General features: G+C 37.3%; 1 protein-coding gene across 1 annotated transcript in view; it reads right to left on the bottom strand.

The window, feature by feature from the left end:
* ZDHHC17 (zinc finger DHHC-type palmitoyltransferase 17) overlaps positions 1-25,213 on the bottom strand; it is a 110,282-nt gene that overhangs the window by 23,811 nt on the left and 61,258 nt on the right. The window contains exons 2-7 of the mRNA XM_031552147.1: positions 23,073-23,176; positions 14,562-14,684; positions 11,635-11,712; positions 10,182-10,326; positions 4,467-4,531; positions 3,556-3,718 (exon numbers count right to left, since the gene is read on the bottom strand). Coding sequence (XP_031408007.1) covers positions 3,556-3,718; positions 4,467-4,531; positions 10,182-10,326; positions 11,635-11,712; positions 14,562-14,684; positions 23,073-23,176 — 678 coding nt within the window. The remainder of the gene's footprint in view (positions 1-3,555; positions 3,719-4,466; positions 4,532-10,181; positions 10,327-11,634; positions 11,713-14,561; positions 14,685-23,072; positions 23,177-25,213) is intronic.

The following is a 25,213-nucleotide window of genomic DNA, read 5'->3' as shown; positions in this document are numbered from 1 at the left end:
ACTGATTGTTCATGTACAACTTATTCCATAAGACTGAGCTTTGATGCTTGGCTCGTGCTTCACATACATCAGGTGCAAAGCCAGCAACAGTCCATGCTTTCACATTCCCTACCTTAAGAGAACTGACAGACAAAGCAAAAAGAGAGAGAGACATACAGGGGCCAAAGGAGCCTAACAAACTGATTTGATATCACTGCTTTTTAAACTTCCAGGAAGAGAGCTAAATGAAAACTATTGACTGGGTCTAAAATTATAGAGGAGGCAAGAGACAACCAATTGCAGGTACCTCCAGCTTCAGTTTTGCATTTGACTCCTCCTCTCTTCTACTGGAGTTAAATCCCCTCCTAAACAAAGCACTCATGGAGGCTTGAAAAATGGCTGAATCCTCCATCGCTTGGCCCCCTCCTAAAAAAAAAGTGAGACAGGTACCAGAAACTGAAATTACCCACAAAGGGCAATCATTACTATAGACAGAAGAGGTGTCAAAAACAAAAAAGACAGTTAGCTATCTATATGGCACAGAAAGACTTAGCTGTCATCTTTGCCTTTGAAATCTTGCTCCAGATCTCTAAAAGAAGGGCAAACAGCATAAGCTACAGATTATGAGGTGAAGCGTTTTGCTGACTAACAGAATCTTACAGGCTGCCTGTCCAAAAAATTCAACTACCAAAATCGGTAAGAAAAGAATATCCTTCTGATAGATGATTAAGAAACAGACTGAAGCCTCTTGATTCTCAGCAGAAATGCCTGAAATCAAACGATGGTGCCTGCTTCGCAAAATTTAATGGCATCTCATTTTGAATTGCTAGTATCTGGAAAACTCCAGACATCACGCAATTTTCTTTTTTTTCTTTTTTTTTTTTTTCTTTCTTAATGTCACTTTATATTTCCAGACCATAAAGATTACCTGTGGACAAGCAATTCTCTCTGGGAGCTCATCTCCCAAGTAAATCCTGAAGTTGTCTTGGGGTCCAGCTGAGCATCCCTTCCACTAGAGGGCCATGAGACACCTAGGAACTGCCTAGACAAAAAGATTGAGGGAGCTTTAAAGAAATCTTTGACTATGTGTCTAATCATCTGGGTATTTTAATATTTTCCTTGTATTCACAGGGATGGATGGCTGACTTGCTTAAAAAGCAATTAAAAAAAAATCAGGGATCTTGGTCCAGTAAACAACTTGGACTGACAGAAAGCAATAAGGTTTCAAGAGTATATACTCTGAGTGATTAGACAGAAAGAATAATCTGAAGCATCATTACCATAGGGAACTTTACATGTAGACTTCCACAGACAAACTTATGGATACACTGCATAATCAACAGACTACACCTAATATCTATTCAGCAATTTATTAACAGATTTTAGCTATTTAATTCCAATTATAAGCTGAGTTGTTGTGAAATCCTGTCCTCACCTGCCCAGTCTGTCTGCTACTAAGGTAAGATACTTAAAAACCCACAACTCTCTCCTGATTACTAAAAAGCTTCCAATTCCAATTGTAATCTGAGTCTCATAAGAAAAAAAAAACACAAAAAAAACACCTTTCTTACTACCAAAAGAAAATTGTTATTTTCTTGCACAGCATAATACAAATAGGATAAATAACAAGAACAGCACAAATCCACTTTGATTAACTTGAAACAACTGTACCAAAGATATATACACATTTAGGTGTTAATAATCCACATTGCTGCTTTATATAATTTTACTTCCAGGATGGACATTTTCCTTCTCCTTTTTTATTTTTTATCCTCCAAATTCTCAAGATTTATTCTGGAATAACAGTGTGATTGTATTTTCCTTTAAGGTCTTCTCCACTATAGCATTCAAACTCTCATGCAACGTAGAAGTAGGACCTTACTGAGGTGACTGATTCCAACCTGCTCCAAAACTAGAAAGCCAGCAACAGGACGTTTTCTAATATAGGCTGCCTAGAGTTGATAACAATTTCATGTTTATTATGTGCTTGTGATGAACATGCAATAAATCACCCAAATCAACACCCTTTATAAATACTGAAACCATCCCTGCTAGAAGGATTTTGACATCTGAACATCCTAGAAACCAAGATCCTAGAAACCAACAGGAAGTAATCCTGACTCCACTGCAGATAATGAAACCTGGCACGTGTCTCTTCTGGCATGACTGGAAAGACATCATGATCCAGCAGGTTTAAAAGCCTATTTTTCCTACTGACTGCTGCTGTCTGTCAATAACGTAACTGCTGCAGGCTAGCTGCTATCATTTCAGTTGGCCAAACATATCAATTTGTATTACAGATTTCACAAGAGTCCAGAAGTGTAGATAAGGTGAGGACTTCAGGTGCACTAATCAGTTTGTCATGGGAAGCAAGTTATGACACACTGATCTTTTTTCCACAAAAAAACCCTACTTATTAATTTTTACCATTAGGTGGCACAGAGAAGAGCTTGAGCTTCTTAACAGTTTGCAAGAAGTGTGGCTACATTACGATTTGTCTCACAACTGACCTTACAAACTAGGAAACATATTTGCATAAATACATAACTACTGCATGTAGAACCCAGAAAGCTCTAAGTAAATTAAAATGCATCCCTAAAAACACTGTTACATGCTGTTCAAGAAAATGGATTATTAGTTTTATTTGTTTTAAGCACATTTCTATCACTTATTCCAACTGAAGTAAGGCCTGGCCATCTTAACTGGTAGGAAAAATGGTGAAAGGTCAAATTAATTAGATATTTAATGTTTTATAAATGCAGGTGTGGACCTGTATTTTTGCAGTCTATCTATAATATTTATAACATTCAATATTACGGGAGAATATTTGAAGAGAAAGGGAGTAGTGGAAAATTCTTTTTCTAAACTTGAATTCTGACACCACAAAAGAAACAACTCAGGTGATAAAGTACATCTGATTTGCTATACATAACAGTAATGCACAAGCTCTGGACAAAAACACTGCAGAGCAAAGATTGAATAGGCCCACCCTCCATCAGAGAAGCTTCTCTTACAGACTCCATGCCTACCACATAAATTCTAACAGCTTTGTGGCTGGTCTAACACATACTAAGGATGGGCTGTTAGTGTAGAATCAATCTTCATTAAGTGGTTCTGGCAAAATAACCAGGCAACTTGAAATTCTGATAGGAGAAAGAGCCCAATTTTGTAATCTACTCTTACTGGTATTTTTCTGTCTTCAATTTCCTTGCCACTGGGAGATTAACTTTCCCACATCTCAATATATTTAAAAAGACAGTCACCCCAAAACTTCACTAGAATATGTTCAGCCAGGTTTCTTTTTCATCTAAATAAATGACTCATCATGCATGCCATCTAAAGGTGCACCCCACCCCAAATATGTATTTATACTTAACCATTCATAAATTGTTTACATGGGTACTTTTGAAGGTTCAGATTTAGTAGTTACGCATCACTGTTAATAAACATTGACACTTGGATAAAAGTTAATGGCATGATTTTTGCTCCATCTTCACGATCCCGCCATACCCACAAGAATAATTTATTCTTCAGATTTCTATCTCAAACCACTTACAATAAAAACAGACTGTTTACCTTTATATTCTGAGCGTCAACATTAGCTCCAGCTTCTAACAGAAGACTAATAACTGTAGTATTTCCTGCTAGAACAGCCCAGTGCAATGCTGTGTTTTTGTGATACTTGTCTCCAAGATTAACAGAAACATTAAACGTAAGTAGTAATCGGGTTGGATCCACACTAGAAAAGAAAAGTCTTATTAGATCTACAAAAGAATTCAATACATTCCAACTTCTTGTTATTGAGTTCAACTTCTATACAGAATATTCATCACTTACATTATGTAGAAGTGACATATTTGCTGATGATTATCAATGGCTCAAATTCTACTCCCACCAAAGAACAACTGCAATTTTGTTGAATTTAAAAGGAGTTTCTTCTGAAATGTCATGCAACACATTTAGTACATAATTCTGTTATCGTGCCTCTCAACAACTAACAGTATTAACATAGATTTGTAAAAGAAAACAAATGATTATACAGACAGTATATCAAAGTTCTAAATATTTCAGATTTCCACTTCACATTCCTAAAGATGCAAATAAAAATGCTGGTGGCAAATGGCAGGTATTTGCAAAAACTCACTTATGCTTCACTCAAAAAACAAAGGAGACAAGTTAGTTTCCAAGCAGAAAACTAATTCAAACTAACTTGCTCTTTGGAGAATTGCCTTTTTACACCAATTTGTTTCAGCAGTCTCCATAGGAAGATTTACTCAGTTAAAAAAAATAATCATAATACTAAGTATATCTTGATAGTATCTTCTCTCTGGAATAGGTCACAAATTAAAAAAGATAAAGTGGCAATTGTGAAAAGTACACTAATTAAACCAAAGCACTCTCAAAAACTCAAAATAAGTCATTACTCCAAACAACGTGTGAAGTTAACACCAAGATTAAGTAAAAATTGCAGCGAGGATATGTATTACCTGTGTGTTCTGTAAGCTGCCCACATTAGAGGTGTCATTCCATTTTGATCCATCATATCTACATCCTAAAAAAAAAAAAGTTGCTGAGATAAGTGTGTTTGTTCAAGTAGATAAAACAGCAGTATGCAGGACATCTGAAATAAAACGATTATTTAACTTCTATCAGAAAGTAAAGCATCTACTACCTAGAGTGTTTTGACTTGTTGTAGATCTCTGGCTGTGGTGAGGCAAGGAAGTTGGTGGCTCCTATATACATTCAGAGCCAGATCAGACCCTCAAGCACATGTGAGCAAGTTCCACAGCCTGGCAGCACAAAATTACTCTAAACTAAACTTAATTCAAGACCGGAACATTTGTACTTAGAGGTGGCAGAGCTATATCAGTATCTCCTATGCTACTTCCCTCAGCCCTTACTAAGAAAATTAGTCTGAAAGTGTTTTAATAAAACCATTTACTTCAGAAACTCTTACGAGAAACCCAAAATATAGAAGTAGCTTTCCTACTTGCCACTTCTCAGCTCTGCTATCTGCCAAACATCCAGCAGTCTGGGACTCCCACCCACTGTGCTACTAGCCTGACACAGATAACAGTTATCCAGAAAATTCAATTTATTTCTATTAAATAACTAAATAACTGCTTTTAAAAGATCCCCACATTGCAGATACCTATGCATTTTAAAATTCTTACTCAATTGCTAAGCTAAAAAAATAAAATTAAAAATCAGAAATAAAAAGCAATTAATAAGAGGGCAGGAGAACCACTACTTCATTGCCCAGCATATTGAGAAACAAGTTGTACATACTAAGACCAATATTTAAGTCTATTTCCTCTATGTATGCACACAGACTATATCCTTTAGAACCTCCTAAAGCCACACAACTGCTGGCATTCACTCCCTTCAAGCTCCTGTTGCCAAGATTGCGAAGGAAATTACAACCACAGCCCAGCCTCAAGGTCATTTATCCTTAAGAAGCATGACTTCGATTCACAGGTCACAGTGTGTGAACTACATGTTTCTAAACATGCATGTACTAACGAGACATAAACAATCACTCTTAAGTTTTAGATTACATGCAGAAATGCAATGCTTTGTGATCAACAGACACCTGATTGCTTGGAAGGAGGTAAAAATGACTCCTTCAGTGATACCACCAGACAAATTGAAATCACGTTTTGCATACTAGTGACAGTTAAAAGAGGAAAAAAGAAGATGAGCTCCAAATTATTATATGAGATGAGCAGGCTACACCTATTAGTCACACTAAGCTTCAACATGAGCTGAGGCAGATCCCTCTTCAAAGTAACTATAGCAAGTGACAAAGAAACTAAGACTCACTTGCACACAGTTTTATATGCATGATTAAATGATGCACAACATGGACAGAAGAGTTGCTGTCTACCAAAGCTCCTGTTAAAAATTCTTTGTCATTCTGCCAGATGAATGCTACATTCATACAACAAAAAAGTACATTTCAGAAAGAAAGTTCTGTTGTTCTTCTGCGTCAGAGTGCTGAGGCAAAAAAGTAAGCCTTCAACAACGTATAATGCATCAGAAGACTGTTCTCGTGTGAACCAACAGGCATCTCAGCATTAACTTCTTGTTAACTCCTGGTGACAGGTCAATCTGATAATGCTCTTGGACAGCTGTCCATGCTGCTAAGGCAGGAATTTGAGCACTACAAGGGGCAGATTTCAATACTAAATACAGTGATGCAATGATAAAAAGTATACTTATATCCCGTGTATGCAATTCAAATGAGAGAACACAACAGATCAACATCAGTTATTATTTAAAATGTATCTGAAATAGGATAACTCTGGCTCTGAAAGAGAATGACTCTAAAGATTAGCCAGATTTTAGTCTACAGCATTAATACAGAATTCCACAAGAAGCTTCCAGAGGTAAAAAACAAAGGGGAGGAAACAGCTTCTTACATGAAAAGGAGCTGTGTCAACTAATTCTGCTGCTTGACACCACTTTTTGAAGTAACACAGCTGATGAGTTCGATTTCTGAACAGTCACTAGAGATCACAGCGACACTCTGGCTTACCAGGGCTTTTTAATAGTGGTGCTCAAGCCAGTCCTGTGTTATAATCCATCTTGCTTCCATCAAAAGAGGGGTGGCCAGCAGGGACAGGGAGGTGATTGTCCCCCTCTACTCTGCTCTTGTGAGGCCCCATCTGGAGTACTGTGTCCAAGTGTGGAGCCCCCAGTACAAAAAAGGGAGCTGTTAGAGAGGTCCAGAAGAGGGTCACGAAGATGATCAGGGGACTGGAGCACCTCCCCTGCGAAGACAGGCTGAGGGAGCTGGGCTTGTTCAGCCTGGAGAAAAGAAGGCTGCGGGGTGACCTCACTGCAGCCTTTCAGTACCTAAAGGGAGCCCACAAACAGGAGGGGAATCCACTCTTTGAAAGGATTGATAACTGCAGGACAAAGGAAAATGGTTTTAAGTTGAGGGAGAAGAGATTTCAGTTGGATACTAGGGGGAAATTCTTTACAGAGAGAGTGGTGAGGTGCTGGAACAGGCTGCCCAGAGAGGTTGTGGATGCCCTGTCCCTGGAGGTGTTCAAGGCCAGATTGGATGGGGCCCTGGGCAGCCTGGTCTAGTATTAAATGGGGAGGTTGGTGGCCCTGCATGTAGCAGGGGGGTTGGAGATTCATGATCTTTGAGGTCCCTTCCAACCCTGGCCATTCTGTGATTCTGCAATAATACAGTTTTCTCAAAAGTACAAAAAGCATAAAGGGACTCCAGCCAAAAATACATTGAATTGCACAAAAACAGACTGGGAATTCGATCATTTTCAGAAACATTACTGGTTATTTCACATATCATAGGCTTTATAAAATAATCCATCATATGCTTATGAAGAATAGGAATCTGAACAAGGAAAAGATCTCTTACACGGACTGTCAGCCAGAGAAAACGAAACAGACTCTCAAAGAAACAGAATACATAAAAGCAAATAGTAAAGAAAATTTATCAGGAAGGTGGATGTACAACTGAAAACATTTTCTAATTTGGGAAATACATACCAGCTATTCTCCAAAAGAAAAGACTTTATAGGATTCTAGAGAAACAAATCTAGTGCAGACTGACAGGCAACTTAACAAGCCAGGTATGGCAAACAAAAGAAGCGACCTTGCTCTTCTGAACAAGAGGTCTGCTCTGAACAATCAAATCCATCAGAGTCTGTTTCAACAGCCATAAAGAAGAATCATGATTGGCCTCAGAATTCTGTAACTAATGCACTCTTATGTAGGTTTAGGAAGCAAATGCTTGGTTTAGCAGCTTCCCCTGGCCTTAGTGCTGCTGCAAGAATGATGCTCAGTGTTGACAGACGATGGAGAGCTGGCACAGGTTGTTGCCCAGAGAGGTTGTGAAATCATCCCCCTTGTGGATTCAAAAGCTGCATGGACTGGGTGCCTGGCAACCTGTTCTAGATGTCAGTATTCGATTAGGAGGATGGACCAGACGATCTTTCCAACTTCAGCCATTCCATGATTCTGTTTAAACCTACATGTCTTTCATCACCCAGATACTACAATTAGGTTCGGAACAAACACAAGCCTATTCTCAGAATGTAAGAGAGCCTCATCTCTGTCAAGGAAAAAGGAGAAAAACTTGCAAGACTAATAGGGTAAGTCTACATGAGCAAAAGTAGTTTAAGTTTCCAAATCCAAATCATTATATTATAAAGGAAGTAAATATTCATGTCAGCAAAGAGCAGGTGTGATAGGACAGGAGAATATGGTTTCAAACTAAATGAGGGGAGATTCAGACTGGATATAAGGAAAATGTTGGGTTTTTTGTTTTTTTTTTGCTTTTTAAGAGTGGTGAAGCAGTGGAACAGGTTGCCCAGACAGGCAGCTGAAGTCCCCACCCCTGAAGATATTCAAGATCAAGCTAGACAGGACTCTGAGCAACCTATCTACCTGTAGGTGTTCCTGTTCATTTCAGGGGAGTTGGACTAGAGGACCTTTAATGATCCACTACAACTCAAACGATTCCATTATTCCATGATTAACAAACTTGTATGCACTTCTAAAGAAGAATAAAAAGTAAAATCATGTATTTCCCATAGCCCCTACAGAAGCTGAATAGTTACCGTAGTATAGCTAGAAAACTTTGAGTTCAGGGATTGTTATTACAGTGTTATTTATATCATTTATAATTATATTATTTATTATATTTTAAGTATACAAATCAATATACAACTTTAATTCATCTTTTCTGAAGTGCTTGAAATAAGTGTTAATTCAAACTTGGAAAGGCATGCAAAGGACACTGAAATCATGCTTGATTACACTGGGGGGGATTTATTAAGACTTACTCTTTAAAAGAAAGAGTTATTGTCAAGAGACCTGTTAGCAAGATAATAGGACTCAAATTTTAAAGTAAGATTTTAGCATCCATGTACGTACACATGTACACAACACACACAGCTTCTCTCATAGTGAAGCATTATATGCTCAAATAAATAAATAGGCCAAGTCTGCATATAAACATCAGGGCAAGTAAACACAGTGAGATTTCATAATGACAAAACATTATAAAGGATATCTATACTTCATTAATGCTATGCTTTAAACAACTGTGCAAATACAGAACATTTGCAAGATTTTTCGAGTGTAAGAATATGGGTTTTTCATTTTAGATAACTTGTGAACAAAATATAAAACTTGTTCCTAACCAAAGAGTTTTTATTATCTTGCAAAGATAAGATAAGAGCATTATTTAGCTTGCAAAAATAGTGATTATGTAAGATTGGCCTCCTCTTGTGCCTATCTTACTCTCGACCATACCCTAAATACTGTTTCACCAAAAACAATTTTAAGATAAAAAATGATTGTTGCAAAATGCAGTTTTTAAAAATTGTATACACACAGATCATTTTCTGTAGCAAATGTAGTATTTGTTTTACAATACAGTAGCACTTTGCAGCTGAAAACAGACCTAAATCAATTAATTTCATATTCATACTCTATCAGAGTCACTGGATTGTATTGTACCTCACTTGATATTTGAAAGAACAAGTACAATATGGAGCTGGAACAGTATTTGCAAGACTGTAAAAAGAGTGGAGGGTTTTGACTTCTCTATATGGCTTACAAAGTAAATAAAATTTGTGCTTCAGGCACATACCTGTGGTTGAGTGAATCTATGAAGAATAATGCAGATCAAGTAGCAAAAAAGTGAACAACGTTTTGAGCACAGAGAATGAAAGATGGGAGACAATGTGAAGAGTAGTGAGTACATGTGCTATACTTGCACATCTTACATATCTAGCAATAATACAAGAGGCATCAAGATTGTTTTTTTTTTTTAATCTAAATATGTATGTCAACTCTTAGTTATTAGACTCTTTACCAATGCCTAAGTTGATGTTTCTATGAAGACTTACACATTTGCTATAATAGTCCTGGTTAATATTTAAATACTAACTTAATTGGAAATAAAGAATAGTAAAGGAATACATCCTAGAATTTGCATATATTACACTAAGATGTAAATTTAAGCCAAGGTACTGCAGGAAATTAAGTTAACAGATACATGTGCACCAGGTAAAATACAGTGGTCTACAGTAAAAGATATTGATTCATCTTTAGTCAGGTGAATGTTTTGCACTTTCTGACTGATAGATACAATTTTTAATTGTTTCATTATTCCAGTTTTGAGTAGAAACTACTTTAAAACGATACTATTTAAAATTTACCTGTCCCTTTGCTATCAGGTAAGCAACAATTGAAGTATGTCCAAACTGGGCAGCCAAATGAATACAGCTACAGCCTTCTCCATCTATTAGCGACGGATCTGCCCCATATTTCATCAGCTGTACAACCATGGATAAGTGACCCTGCCTAAATGCAACAGAACACAGAAAACAAACAACTGAATAACTATATACAGGTATGCTACGCAATTTTAAAATATTTCAAAACAACAAATATGACCTTTAATATATACTTTGACAAAAGTGATCGCCATGACCTGAGTCTGCAATCAAGTTTTTAAATCCTTTCACGTGAGCAGCCAACAATTCTATGCAGCCAACACACAGATCACATGCAATTGGCTTAGGTGTGTTGTGAAATAAAAGGTCAGTCAGCAACAACAAAGTTATTAGCTCAGATATTTAGCCTATTGTGACTTCTTCCCATCCACATCTGAAACCTTGTTTTAAAAGAGGTCAGACTGATTTTATATATATATATATATGTATATTTTTTTTCTAGTATATATTGTTTTTCTACTTTTAAAAACAGTACAGGAGAAAAAAGAAAATAGAAGGCCTACTTTTTCTCCATACATTTGAATCTCATCTATTTGGCAGAAAGAATATAGACTTATCCTTCCAGCAGATAGGGTGTACAATTATGAGCACACTTACCGACATGAGCTAAAAAACAATTCATATGTGTCAGAAGCAGCTTCGCACAATGCTTCACAGAACAGATTATACTTATGAACAGCAGGAAGTGTAATCAAACATTTGTGCTATTAACATATAGGAAGTAGAACGTGATCTGCACCAGCAAGAAATACACAAGCTAAGATTTTTAAAGGGGTCTAATAAGACAGTTCTCATCTTTAGTGAAGAAATTATCTTGATACAAACTGATTTTCTAAGTCTTCTTTACTTTCCTGCCTATTTGCTACCAGTTGACTGCCACTACTGAAGGCTGACTTCAATTATTCCAGCCAGTCATCATCCTCAGACCGCCTTCTACATCATAAGATTGATTTAAAGTGCCTCTTAAAATATCTACACACATACTAGAAAATTGCAAGGACAGTGTCACACAAAATCAACCCAAACCCCAGATGGACATACACTGATCTTCAGAAGACTGATAAAGCACAGATCTTCAAAATAAGAATAAAGCAAGTGACTACAGACTCTAATTTTATTACAGACTACAGGCTTTATTTTATTTTCTCCTGTCACAGAAATCTTCCTCTGCATCAGAAAGACATAAGAAAAATCAAACCACATGCTGAAAGCTCTTGTAGCTCAAACATGCCACATTCACAGCATTCCCTGTCATGAGTGACTGAGTTCATCCCTGCACAAGCATTCCCATAAAATACAGCCACTGTATAAATCAATCAGTGGCAGATACCAAGTTAAGAAAAACACAGAGGAAAATCCCAAGACTTTTCCTCACCTTGTTGCCCAGTGCAGTGGGGTAGAATTTAAATCTCCTCCAAGCTGATCAACGATTGCACCTTTTGATATATAGTATCTGTACGACAAAAAAACAGTAAATGTTAATGCTCATCTTGTTTCAAAAGAAAGGACACACAGTAGGCATGTTGTTCAACATTATGGAAAACACCATGTCTTCATTTAAACTTTTCAGAGATCAATTTTTTGCCTTTTTGATATGGGTGAGGAGAATAGGTAGACCTCTTCCTGTATATTAAGCATGCTGCTATTTCCTAGCTTGGTTCTAAAGCAAAACATAGTAATTGCTATGTATATTAATAAAAACCATGCCATATAAGTATCTCAAAAAAAAAGTTTCTTCTAAATTTGTTGGGGTGCTCACTAGGATAAAAAATAATTCTGAATTAAAAGTAAAAGAAATGCTGCTAGAAGACTAGCACAGAGAAATTTGGCAAAGATGACAAAGCTGCATGTAATTCATCTCACAGCATGTATCATCACCACTGGAACACCCCTGCTAATGTCACTGTTCCAAGATTTTATGCTTAAGTTACATTTTAAACCACTTCTTAAGATTCTACACTTTTCTCTGTTGAAGTACAATACTAAATAAAGAACAGAAATATTTGAGTACTTTAAAAATACTTTTAAATGACAGCCTAAAAATTATTTCTTCTTCCAGAACATTTTAAAACAGACAAGCTACCTGTAAGAACACAGTAAGTAATCTGTTATTTAACTGTAGCAACTCGTATTCACAGTCATTTGTAATGTTTCTGCAAACTGCTTTCCTTGCTGTTTTATTTGGCACACAAAACCAGCAGTATTATTTTTCCTTTGTGAAAGAAAATGCACATATTACAAAAACTCATGTTTTTAAAAAAGTAAGGCTGAGAACACTGATTCTTCATTCAGTACCACAAGTGCCAATGGCAAAGAGTTACAACTAATACATTTTTGAAAAGTGCTACCTACCTACAGATTTCTAAGTGCTTGCACATTTCAAGTACCTGTGCCTGTAGACTTTCTGCTTGCATAATACCTTCAAGGTCTATGTGAATCCTACTCTTCTACCCACACAAACCGTCCTTCGAAATCCTCAGCATAGAGTTTCTCATACCTCAATTTTCTGTATGTATTTCAAGGCAGATGGCAAGGAGGACAACAAAAGTAACAGACTGAAAACCATTACTGAAAGCAACTACCTTCTTTCGCTCAAGTGCTTATCAATTCTCAGATTGAAACTTCAAAGAGAGTCCAGAGGATACCTACAGAAAGAGTAACTGAAGAGTGCATTAGCTAACAATATCCATGCTAAAAGGCAGAGTCCTTTACACAGCAGGTTTAAAGGTATCAGATTCAAAGACTTGCCAGTGTCAGACAAACTGGTTATCTAGCCCTGATCAGTGCAGTACAGTCCACTGCTTTCTGACACCAAAGGAACAAAACTGCAGTATCTCCCTGCTGAAGCTTTTGGACAATTCAACGAGAACAAGCAGGATTATCTGAAAGACCTGGTCCTACGTAAGTGAATAGACAAAGCTTATATAAGCTAAAGGGACTTCGTTTCATTGTGAAGCAAGATTCAGACACCAAAATATAAATTTCAAAAAGGCACCAAGAAGCAGATTTAGTCCATTTGGGGAAGAAGTTTCCAAGGCAATCTTGTCTAGAGAAGAAGACAATACAGAAATTCACAAGCAAAGCCTGGATCCATCTCACTGATGTGACAGCCACTCACAGGGAGGTGAACATTAAACAGATTGTCTCCATTCAAACAGTAGTCCCTGCAGAAATGCAGAATATGTTCAGATTTTACTGAGCGGCAGCACTGCTTGCTGGCTAGTACATTTTATTTAGAATGACAAACTTACAGTTTGACAACTGGGAAAAGACAAGGCGACCATCTCCTGCCAGATGGTGCACTGAAATAACTTATGTTTATTTAAGGGTGTTCTAGACTAAGTTGAGATTTATCACTACTTCAGTATACATAGATGGTGAGTTTTTTGCAAAACTAATCCAATAACTTGATCTTGCCTAGGCAGATCTCTCTCAATTTTGTGCTTGGTGAGAACATTATTGAAAGGAGAAACTAAATGATTCGACGCTCCGTGAGTCATCCAGAAATCCATGCCAGGTGTGCAAATCTTACTTAAGCAAACTACTTACATTCAAAGCAAGCAGATCTTATAATAGGTTGGCTTAGGAAGAAAATACTTCCAGTGATTTCCGCATTAGAATCACTAAGTCTTGGCCAAGCTCTTGAAAACTGCCAATGCTTGGATTCAGTAGCTGTGGAATTAAAGTGCATGCAGTCGCTGTTGCTAGAAAGAGGAAAAGCAGAAGACAGATCCTTGTCTGGAGAATATTAAGGGCAGCATCTGGTGAAATGCAGTCACTAGGTAACTGTAGAGGTACATGGCTAATTTTGCCTTTTCATAAAATTGAGTCAAAAACAAACAAAAAAATCAGTGCAGTCATTTAAACAGAACTACATTATAAATGTCTGACACTTATGGAACACTTTTCCCTGATCCTGTAGAAATAAAAAAGGGTTTCTGTAGTTTTCATTATGAAGCATCCATGGACTTCATACCTATCTAGGCTGAATCCCAGGTTTTGCAACAGAAGAACATAAAAAAAAACAAGGGAAGTCTAATTCCAATTTTGCACTCTCCACATACAAACTCTAAACTCCTTCATTGGGATGAAAATAGCCCACAGCTGGTAAGACAGGCACTGAGATCTGCTATTGCAAGAGAAGATCACTTAGACCTAAACATCGCTTATGTGATACCAAGCTCACTAGACAACATATTTAATGTAAGTAGCCACTGCACCTAATGGTCATTAAAAAAAAAATAAAATCAACATTTTAAAGAATGTGATTAGTTCATATAAATCTTTATATATAGTACATACTTCACCAGATCTATCCTGTTGTTGATTGCAGCCCAGTGGAGAAGTGTCACATTTTCTTTGTCTGGTTGTCGCACATCATAACCTGCTTCCACTAACTCTCTACATCGTTCATATATTCCATACCTTGAAGAAGAAAACATTATTTTCAAAGCTGTTATCTTGGGAAAAAAATGAATTGGACAAACACCATAATGATTATGATACTCCATCTTCAACAAAGCGGAAATGAAGCAGAAACATTCAGTTTCTAAGTGAACACAGATCTGTTGCAACAATAGCTTTCCACTTGTAGAAGTTACATGAACCAACTCAAGACTTTATGAAGGACTTCTCTCCACAGGAAACTCTGCTGTATTTGTTTCTCACATGCCCGTTTTCCTTCCTTCCCAGCTCTTGAAGACCTCAATAATTGGACCACCCAATATGAAAATATTTTCCAAAAAATCAGTACAGCAGATAACAAGATCATCAGATCAGTTACAAACGTAACAAACATATTTCAGACATTCCCCATTTTTCCTTCTTAAATAACAAACAAAGAGCACCTAACTCTAACATTAAATATTTGTCCCGTTCTTAGTGGCAATAAAAGCAATGTAGAAAGGCTTGTAAAGAGTACACTTGAATGTTTGTACAACCCACAAGGATTTCCCAAGTCAAAAGCAAAACCTTCAATCAAGGCCAAACCTTCCTCTCCATGCAATATCTGACCTCTACTGGAGCAGAAGTTTAACATCCTCTCAAAGCTGGAATTTAAGTACATTTTCTTTTTTAGAGATGACACAGACTTCGACAACAGAAGGCCTCTTTGCTCCACTTCAGTCACCCAGTTTAACTATTGTTTAGACTTTTTTTCTTAGGGTAGTTACCATTCTTACTTTTTCTTTAATATAGTTGAATGGATCTTCAACCCAGACGGTAATGCCACAGTGTAATCTCAATTGACTCAAGTCAAAGTCAGTAACACTTTCCAAGCCCACAGCTGGACAGTATTAAAAAAAGAAGTATTAAAAAGAAGTATTAGACAGAACCTACTAAAGTATGCTGTTCTCAACTTCTCAGGAAAGTTACGCTGGAAATTATAAAAAACACAAGATATTATTGCCATTTCTCTAATCTTTCGAAAGCTTTGCCAAGGAACAGGTCAAAGATTACTGCCTGCCACACGTACTAATTGCAACCAAACAGATACAGCTTGATTCCTCAGACCTAGTAGAAAAGCAGCTATGTCACAAATAATTTGGACAATAAAGCTTTGTTTTCAATCAGGTGGGGGGAGAAGGAGGTGCACGGAAGGACAGTGTGGTTTATGAAGACTCAGATATGCAACCAGTTAGGTAAAACACATGCTCAGACACGTGTAACTGCCAAGAAAATCAAGAAGGTTCTTAGTCTGGCCAATCTTTGAAGTTCAAGTCTAGATCAAAAATATGACCTGACAAGTGATTGCTCAAATGGGTTAAGATACAATTCCTGGATGTTCATGCAGTCAAAAGCACCACTGAAAAAGGTTTATGGAAACCAAAGACAAATCAGCCAAAAATGAGGAGAAGTGAAAAAACACAGCAAGAGGGGTAACAGCAGGGCTTCTGAAAGCAAGATAGCAAATTCTGGTCTTACTGGGCAGTACATAGAGTTGAATAGGGCAGTTGGAAGGGAACATTTCCAGTCAGTGGGAACCTCCCCAGCCTACAAAGACCCGCAGGAATCCAGCTATAAAATATCTGCTAACTCCTTCAATACTATGGGGTGAATCTCATCAGATCCCATGAACATTCAACTCATGGTCCCTTGCAACTGAAAAGTTGTTTCTCTCCCATGGTTCTCCAGCACAGAGGACCAGGCAGTCCAAGTCATTATGTTAAACATTGATGTACAAAAAAAAAAAAAAAGAAAGAAAAAGAAAAGGCATTAAATCCCTCTGCCTTTTACTCATCCTTACTTCCTAGGTGACCATCAAGTATCAGTCCAATGTTTTCCTCAGACCTTGCCTTTTTTCATTGTCTGACATTATACTGACAAGTTGAGCTCCGGTTTTTTTTTGTTCTCTCCCAGGAGATGTAAACTGCAGCACTGTACTGCCCCTGCGAAGCAAGACTTTGCTTCCAGACATATATTTTCTTCTGCTGCCCTTGTTCCAAGAGTTCCCCATTCAGTCAAGCTAGTCTTCTACCCCACTTGCTTCGTTTGTGGCAGAGTGGGACTGCAAACCGCTGGGCTTTTAAAAGGTGGTTCTTGAAAAGCAATCCTCTAAGAGATCTGCAAACCCAGTGGGTGTGATTCCCAAGGCACACTGACAGCTAACTCCCCAACTAGCTTCAAGCTTGCTCTCCTACAATCCAGGGTGGCAACTCTGCTGACTTCTTTTCTCATTTCGTCAAAAACTTTGAGCTCAACTATTTCATGATCTGTGGCCAAGACAGCCAACTACCATCGTATCTCCCATAAGGCCTTCTCTATTCTCAAGCAACAGATTTAAGAGTGTACCTTTCCTGGTTAGCTCACTAAGTACTTGTAACAGGAAATAGCCTTCAACATGCCTTAGGAATTTCCCAGACTTGCTTATCTCACGCAGACATTTTACAACGTCCAGAGGTTATAACTGATTATAAAAGCTTTAATGTGAGATGGAATTCAGTAACTATCTAATTTATTGTCACAAGAGGCCATAAGGTTCTAAACACACAAAAATCACCAGGCAGAAAAGATCACGAATTTACAGCAATTCATTCCTGTTCCAGGAAAAAGCACACACTCCACAAGAAAACAGTGAATTTGATGCAGTTCTGGTTTCTTGAACTCTGCCCTAGAAGCACAGCACCCTTCTCTTACATAATAGCTAGTCTTCTTTCATCAGTTTGCCACAGTTGACTTGGCTCTATCTTCTGCAAGAGTTCATGACACACTGTTAGATTACAAAATATACATTATACTCACCATACTCATAATGTAGCTATATAGGAGTATCATAGAATGGCTTGAGTTGGAAAGGACCTCAAGGATCATAAAGTTCCAACCTCCCTTCCACAGGTGGGGTTGGCAGCCATTAGACCAACGACTAGATCAGCTTGCCCAGGGCCCCACCCAACCTGGCCTTAAATACCCCCAGAGATGGGGCATCCACAATCCCTCCGAACAACCTGTTCTGGCAATTCCCTTCAAGAAAGAGGAAGGAGGAAAAAATCAAATCTCACAAGAGGTTTGTACATTAATATAACAAATTCTGCACTTGGGTGAATTCTGGAGGATGATATTTGTAAATATCAACGGAGTATAATTATGAAGGTATATTACTAAGCTTGTTTTGTTCTTGGGAAAAATTTGACTAGCTCTTCTAGAGCAAGAATAACATTGTGTAAGCTCATTTCATTATTACAATCTAATGTCAGCAGTAACTAACGTAGTATCTCATTTTTCATCATAAGTCAAAGATACCTAAATTTAATTAGAAACTCATTTCAAAAATAGTGTTGTAGAATCCCTTTCCATGTTAAATATGGAATCCATTTTTGTCGGCAAGCACAGAGTGTTAGAAACAGACACTGCCAGCTTTGCCATAAGATCAACACAAAATACACAATACTAGGAAGGAATCTCTTCTCAGAGAACACATCTCTAAGCCAAGCCACAAGTTTACTCCCTCATCTTGCTATCACTGCAAATTCAATCAAAGCTATTTTAGCTGGAAATGCAATTAGTAACAAAATTATCATTTTTTCCCCTTACTCTTTTCAAGTCTCATTCCATGAATGATGGCAGTTATTAACACACAAACAATATAGGAATATGTGAAACAGAAAGGCAGCTTTGTTTTCAACAGCAAAGCTGCTCCTGAGCAAACTCAAGAGCTGCTTAATGAACCATGAACAACGATGTTGAGAAATGAAAAAGTCAGTTGTTGCATGCATTCCAAAGTCTCAGAGCAGGTAGGTAGTTGTGGTTATATTGGTGATTGGTTTACAGAAAAGGAAACTCACACCATTCCATTTGAACTATGATTATATTGCTGAAAATGGTATGTGTATATCCACAAAAAAAATCCACGGGCTAAAACAACAAGCAGGTAAAGAGCATGCATACCTCTGTCAAAGTCTGCCCATCCTGTCCTCTAAATGGTTGAAAATAACAGTAGTATTTGTAACATTGGCCAGCCCTCACCAATTACCACAATTCTGGAGGATTTTTTTCTTCTTTCGTAAGTATACTATGAATGTTCTCAAATATATCCAAATTCTTTATTTCCTCAGCAAGCTTCAGCACAGATCCTGCAAGCACTGCACTGCACTATTTCACAATGCACACAAATCTCATTTTGAATGATCTCAGTGCTAAAACTAATAGAAAGTTAATCTTGCAATAAGAAAATCATACTTGGGGCACAAGGAATCAATCTTGCAGAAGCCAGGAAAGTAGTTCTTAATATCATTAATGTTTAACACTAACGTTCAGAATATTACTTAACACACTTCCAGCATAGCTGGATTAAATTGTCTCAGAGGTGGTTCTAGTCATAACCCACCATAAACTTCTCCATCTGTGAACAATAACTACCTTTTCATAGTTTCATGGCTTGACCAATTTTAAACAGTCAGCAATCAACTTTAAGTCACTACATTAACATGGTGCCTCTTCTAAGTCACATTCAAAGTTAACTCCAGTCTTGAACGATGCAGGTGCTTAACATAAGAGATGGAAAAAGTACTAGTATCTTGTCTATTAACTCTAACTAGATGTCTTTGGACATGTTATAACATTGCCAGTGAAAAATGCCCCTTCTTATAGATGTGTGTAAAAATGATAGTAGTTGGTTTTTACTTCAGCAGAAGTTTCTGCAAAACAAGGAAAGTATTCTGTTGGTAAATCAATAGATCCATTTCTAGGCAAGATCTTAGGAGGAACGTAACAGGAGAAACGCACAATCCTCTTTGCTATGAGAACATTGACTGAACTGTTCTTTCCTATACAAAGCTTTAACTTGATCATAAGAGGTTATCAGATTTTGTAGTTCAGTGCATAAGCACGTTAATTGAATAAGTGTCCAAACTACAAAGTAAGATAAAGCACATAAACATTCCAGCAGGAGATGAATGGCAAAGAATAAAAATTCTGGAAAAGCATGTAGAGTTAGCAAGCTTTTATTTTCACCTGCTGAATGCATCATTTTACTAACACTTTATTTCTCTGTAATTAAGTGTCAAGAAAATCAACATTTTAAAGTCAAATTTTACAAACAGTATCTATAGAATGCAGAGAAACTAAAACATTTTTATTCATTTTTTTTTAATCAACTTTATAGTTTAAGGAGCTGTTTCTCATTTCAATTTTGTACAAAAATAACAAACAGCTGATTTCACAGCAGAAACTTTTAATAGTGCAGTACATGAAAAACAGCATGAACAACGACTGACAATAAGTTAAATAACTGACTAGCTACTCAAAAGTTGTGACTGCTTTCTCCACGGATTATCAGAAACTTGAGAGCCAACAGTTCTACTCTGAAATGCACCTTCCATCTGTCAAGAAGCCTACAGTTTCAATGGTCTTACTTCAAATGTCAAATATTTTGGATGACATATTTGTCTTTTGAAGCATTGTGGGTTTTTATTTTGTTTTAAAAGGAAACAACAAGATATGCAACTGTATTATAGTTAGGCTATCCAGTCAGTCCTGAGACCAATTGAGTTTCTTCCACTACCAGTAAGCACCCCAGGTATCATTTAATGTTATCATTCTATGAAAACCATGACTTCCCTTCTTCTAGGGAAGGTTGAAAATGATCTGAAAGGGGGAAAAAAAAAAAAAATGGTGCTGCCAACTTTCATTGAATGATATGCATTCAATGTAAAACACTGAATTGAAAACAAAGAAAAAAAAAAAACACAAAAAAGCCAACAAACCACCACCAGAACTTAGAAGAATGAAAATAATTCCTATTCTGTTTTGCTACCTTTTTCTTGAACTTACTGATTTAGTTAGAGAAGTTCTAGAAGACAGATAAGCATTCTTTTGTATTTTTCCTTTTTAGCAAAGCTTTTTGTGGCATCTAACTTACGTTAGCAATGAACTGAAAAGTAAACTAAATCACTTTATTTTAATCAAAATGAACCATGAGTTTTAAGGACAAGTGCTAGAAGGTAAGGTCATCTATTTTCATTCAAGTAAGAGAGGTTATATTTCTACAAAAGTCACTACATTGTTCATTTTAATAGGAACTGTGTATCAGTGATGCACCTCTTCCCAATAGCTGCTCATCAAGTGAAACTTCACTTTCGATACTAATGTGGACACCATATTTCTAAAGACTTTGTTGTTGCTGGTAAGTTACCGCTGAGTTAACGTAGTAGCAGCTTTATTTTATTCCAAGCCTTACAATACTTGGTAGGGTTATTTTCTGCCTTAAACTTCAGAGTTTCCCACATTTTACGTAACAGGGCTTTCAAACTGCTGTAAAAACTTAACCCAGTGAAAACTTAAAGTAGAGGTGGTTTCCTCTAGTCTGATTGTTTTCATGGAATACTACTAACATAACTTGATCGTATACCTATGCTGACAGCCACCTATCCCTGAGCTATGATGGCAAACAGAGTTCTTTCTTGCAGACAGGAGAACACAGGATCATAGAACACACTGAATTGGAGGTGACCCATAAGGATCATCAAGTCCAACTCCTGGTACAACACAAGACCACCTGAAAAAAAAATAAAAATCAGACTACGTCTGAAATCATTGTCCAGATGCTTCTTGAACTCTGGAAAGCTCAGCATCATGACCACCGCCCTGGGCAGCCTGTTCTACTACCTGACTACCCTCTAGTGAGAACCTTTTATTAACACTCAACCTGACCTTCCCAGATGCAGCTCCATGCCACTCCCTCGGGTCCTATCACCACTAGAGAGAATAGATCAGCGCTGCCCCTCTGCTCCCCTCCTGAAAAGCTATAAGCTTCAATGAGTTCTTCCTTCAGTCTCCTCTTCTCTGGGCTATACAAACCAACTTCAGCTGCTCTTGATACACCTCCCCCTCTAGACTCTTCATCTTTGCATCCCTCCTTTGGAGGCTCTCATAGTCTCCCAAAACTGCACACAATACTCAAGGTGAGGCCACACCAGCGCAGTGAAGAACAGCACAATCACTTCCATTGGTCTGCTGGTGATGCTGTGCTTGATGCGTCCCAGGTCATGGCTGGCCTTCCTGGCTGCTTGGGCACACTGCTGACTCATGTTCAACTTGGTGAGAGTGGCTCACCAGTGCTTCATCCCCCAGTCTGCATGTATAGACATCTCACCAATCTCATCACAACAATACTGTGAAGGAGCGTAACAATTAACAGGCCTGTCAGTTACAGGTTAGAAGAGACCTGAAAAGAATTAAAATCCATCAGTTGTAAGCACAGATCAACCTAAATTTGATGGATAACAAATGTGTTTTAGGTTTTCAAGCATATAACAAGCACAGAGAAATGGAATAAAGTAACCTGCAAAATCATCACTTCCGCTGTCATAGTCCCAAGTCTTTAAGAAGCACCTTGTTTCATGTTATACCAGTGGTTTCATTTCAAGGAATCCCCCGCTAAGAGGATTATAGGTTAGTATTACTATTTAAATCTTTAGAGTTACAATCGTCGGTTCAGTCAACGTCTATATCAGGAAGTTTAAAATTTCCATCCATTCAGAAAGTGAAGGAAAGCACATATATCTCCTACACCTAAATGTGGCATAAGTCAGGAAATGAGTGGCAAATGTACTAATTAAAGATAATTTTTAGGAAATAAATGGAAATGTATATAAAAATATACATAAGAGGCAAATAGCTTGGCAATATACATAATCATGTAGGCATTCAAAATAATGTAAGACTTTTTTTTGTATAACTATCGTGTTTTCAGCTTACTGAAGAAGATAGATGAAAGTGACGTTGGTAGTTTCTGAACGGTAAATAATGGAAAGTTGAAAGGTAGCTCAATGACAATTCTTCAGAAAGTCTTGCAAATTAGAACGTATTACAGGACTTTACAGAAGACAAATCTGTATAATTAATCTGCATTAAGAAAATAATTGTAAGTTAGATTTTCTCTCCATTTATTCCTACAGTCCTTTCTCTTATCAATAACTCAGTTTCATAGCAGTGTTGAAACTGCAGAATAAGAAACAGAATTCATCTGTACATAACATATTCTAACCTATAAACGATGCCAAGAAATCAAGGAAACCCTCCTGTCTGCTTATCAACATGTTGCCCACCTACCTTTTAATCGTCAGTTAGAGAAAACAAACTCCAGCACGAACATGAAAAAATTGCCTTCTTTTCCAACAATCCTCCCAGCAACCACCTGTATTTACAGTTAACACCAATGCTTCACACAACGCTCACAGATCTTAAACAATACAGTTCATTTACAAGATCTTGCATTACTGTATACACAAATACAGTCAGCCTTGAACTGTCTTCACCTTAAGAAATATTATTCAATTAATACAGAAAGACAAATCTAAAGCTCAAAAATAAGCTTACTGTGTGGCTTTGACAATGTCCCAAGTGCTGTAATCGTCAATGTGGCTTTTTCGTCCAAGAGATTCACTGTATCCATGGTTGTAATGGCTTTGAGGCTTTATTTCCTAAAAAAGAAATTTGTTGTTAGGACACTAAAATCAGCACAGCTAAAAGATCATTTAAGAAAACTGAAATGTAAATGAGTAGTACCCTATACATGCTGTAAATCTACCTGAATCTGGTAGATGACTACTCAAATTTCTTCATTTTGTAACTGACACCAAATTGCAGTCAAGTATCTTCTGTAAGCTAACAACTACTTGGGAACGGTTAATAATAGTGCCTAGAATCTACTGATACTTCACCGATTCTTCAGCTCAAGTCCCAGCTTCAGAGGTCATCTATGTATATTTCATCAACAGGCCCCTTTTTGATGCAAAACATAAAGAATGGAATTTAATACTTTGCCAGGGCTCCTCAGCACAGAAATAGATGGCATCAGTATGAAGTCCTTTGTCAGATAGCATTCCCTATTTGCTTAATTATTTTGATGAATGGAAACACTTCAACCCTTAACATTTCCCTTGGTGGAATTTACATTAAAATACTGCGCTGACAAATCACTCCGGTAGCAACATTACATTTTTCTTTAAAAGCTGAATGCATATAGAAATTCAGATAAATCAGCTCACCAAGTTGAAATAGAATGGATTTTATACAGTTTACAGTTTTCTGCACCTTACAAGTAAGGCACATAAATTGTTAGTCTTGGGTAACAATTGTTTAATTCAGCATAGCTGCATAAAATAGGAGAACTAGAACAGCAAGGCATACAGATAGAGTAGTAAGCTCCCTGAAAGTTCAAAAAATGTATTTGAACTGATTTTAATAAAGTGTTATTTCCGTCTTACACCTGTACTTTTATTCAGTTTCCCTTCACAAGTATTTACATGAGCAGAAATTATTTAATATATTTACAAGGAAACATTTTGAAATGCCTTTTGAAAGGTTATTAAAGTTAGTAATTGACTTTTTCTTCATACGAGACAGATTTCTATTTACAAACAAAGCTATCCTGAGCCAAGACAATCACGCTACAACACACCTAACCTTAACAGAAAGATTTGCAGTCTCAAATCTCCACAAACTTCTTGAAAACAAACATTCCCCAGCTAACCTAAGTGACTGAAGATGTATTAGCCCTGGGACATGCTGCTATCAGGATGAGCAGGTCTCCTACTTCATACACTCTCTCATCCCTGCACTTACTTCTGGAAAAGGAAGCATTAGCATCTTCTTACCGCACCCACTGACTGCATCAGGAGTATCACCTTAACAACAAATGACCCCAAACGCAATTACCAAAACAGATTTATTCCTGTTCATAGGCTTTTGTTAAAAAGAATGATTTTCTTCAGTTTCCCTCAGTACTCAGACAACCAGAGAACATCAATACACGACTGCAACGTTTTCTGTGGTGCTCAATCTTCTCATTGTTTTTCTAAGCCTGAAGACTAACTAGATTAACCACTTAAGCATTGCCAGCCCAGCAGGAAGGCTGCTCTGTTGCCATCTCTACAGGATAAAACCTAAAACTGTAACAGGGCATCTGCTGCCATCCAAATTGCAGGTCACAACCAACTCTCTTACTACCCAAAAGCACTGCTTCATTTTGCATTTTAAGGCAGCAACAGCTTAACCAAACCCACTCCATCCCAGCTACTAGATAAGCCAGCGTGCTCTCTGGAATAAAGCTGCAAAAGGCACCAAAAATGGTATTACAATGAAAACAAAGCAAAACATAATAGCATACTAAATTCATTATTTTGTGCCGTGCAATTTTCTCTTTCTCCTCCTATTAGAAAAAACAGGATTTGTACCAACTCTGTTCTCCTATTACACTATAAAATCACACCAGTATTTTTCAAACAATAACTCTCAGACCTTTAAAATCTAAAGGAAAAATCTAACAGGCAGAGGCCAGAACAAAGGAAATCTGCTATCCTGGAATACCCTGATGAGGAGATACATTTCCTAGAATCACAGAATTACAGAGGCTGGAAGGGACCTCTAGAGACCATCGAGTTCCAGCCCCCTGCACAACAGGCCCCCTACAGCAGGTGCACATTTCTTAGCCTTCCACAGATACTGAAAAAAGGAAA

Source organism: Meleagris gallopavo, chromosome 1, assembly GCF_000146605.3.
Source record: "Meleagris gallopavo isolate NT-WF06-2002-E0010 breed Aviagen turkey brand Nicholas breeding stock chromosome 1, Turkey_5.1, whole genome shotgun sequence".
NCBI classification, from domain to species: domain Eukaryota; kingdom Metazoa; phylum Chordata; class Aves; order Galliformes; family Phasianidae; genus Meleagris; species Meleagris gallopavo.
This window is presented reverse-complemented; position numbering and strand designations above follow the sequence as displayed.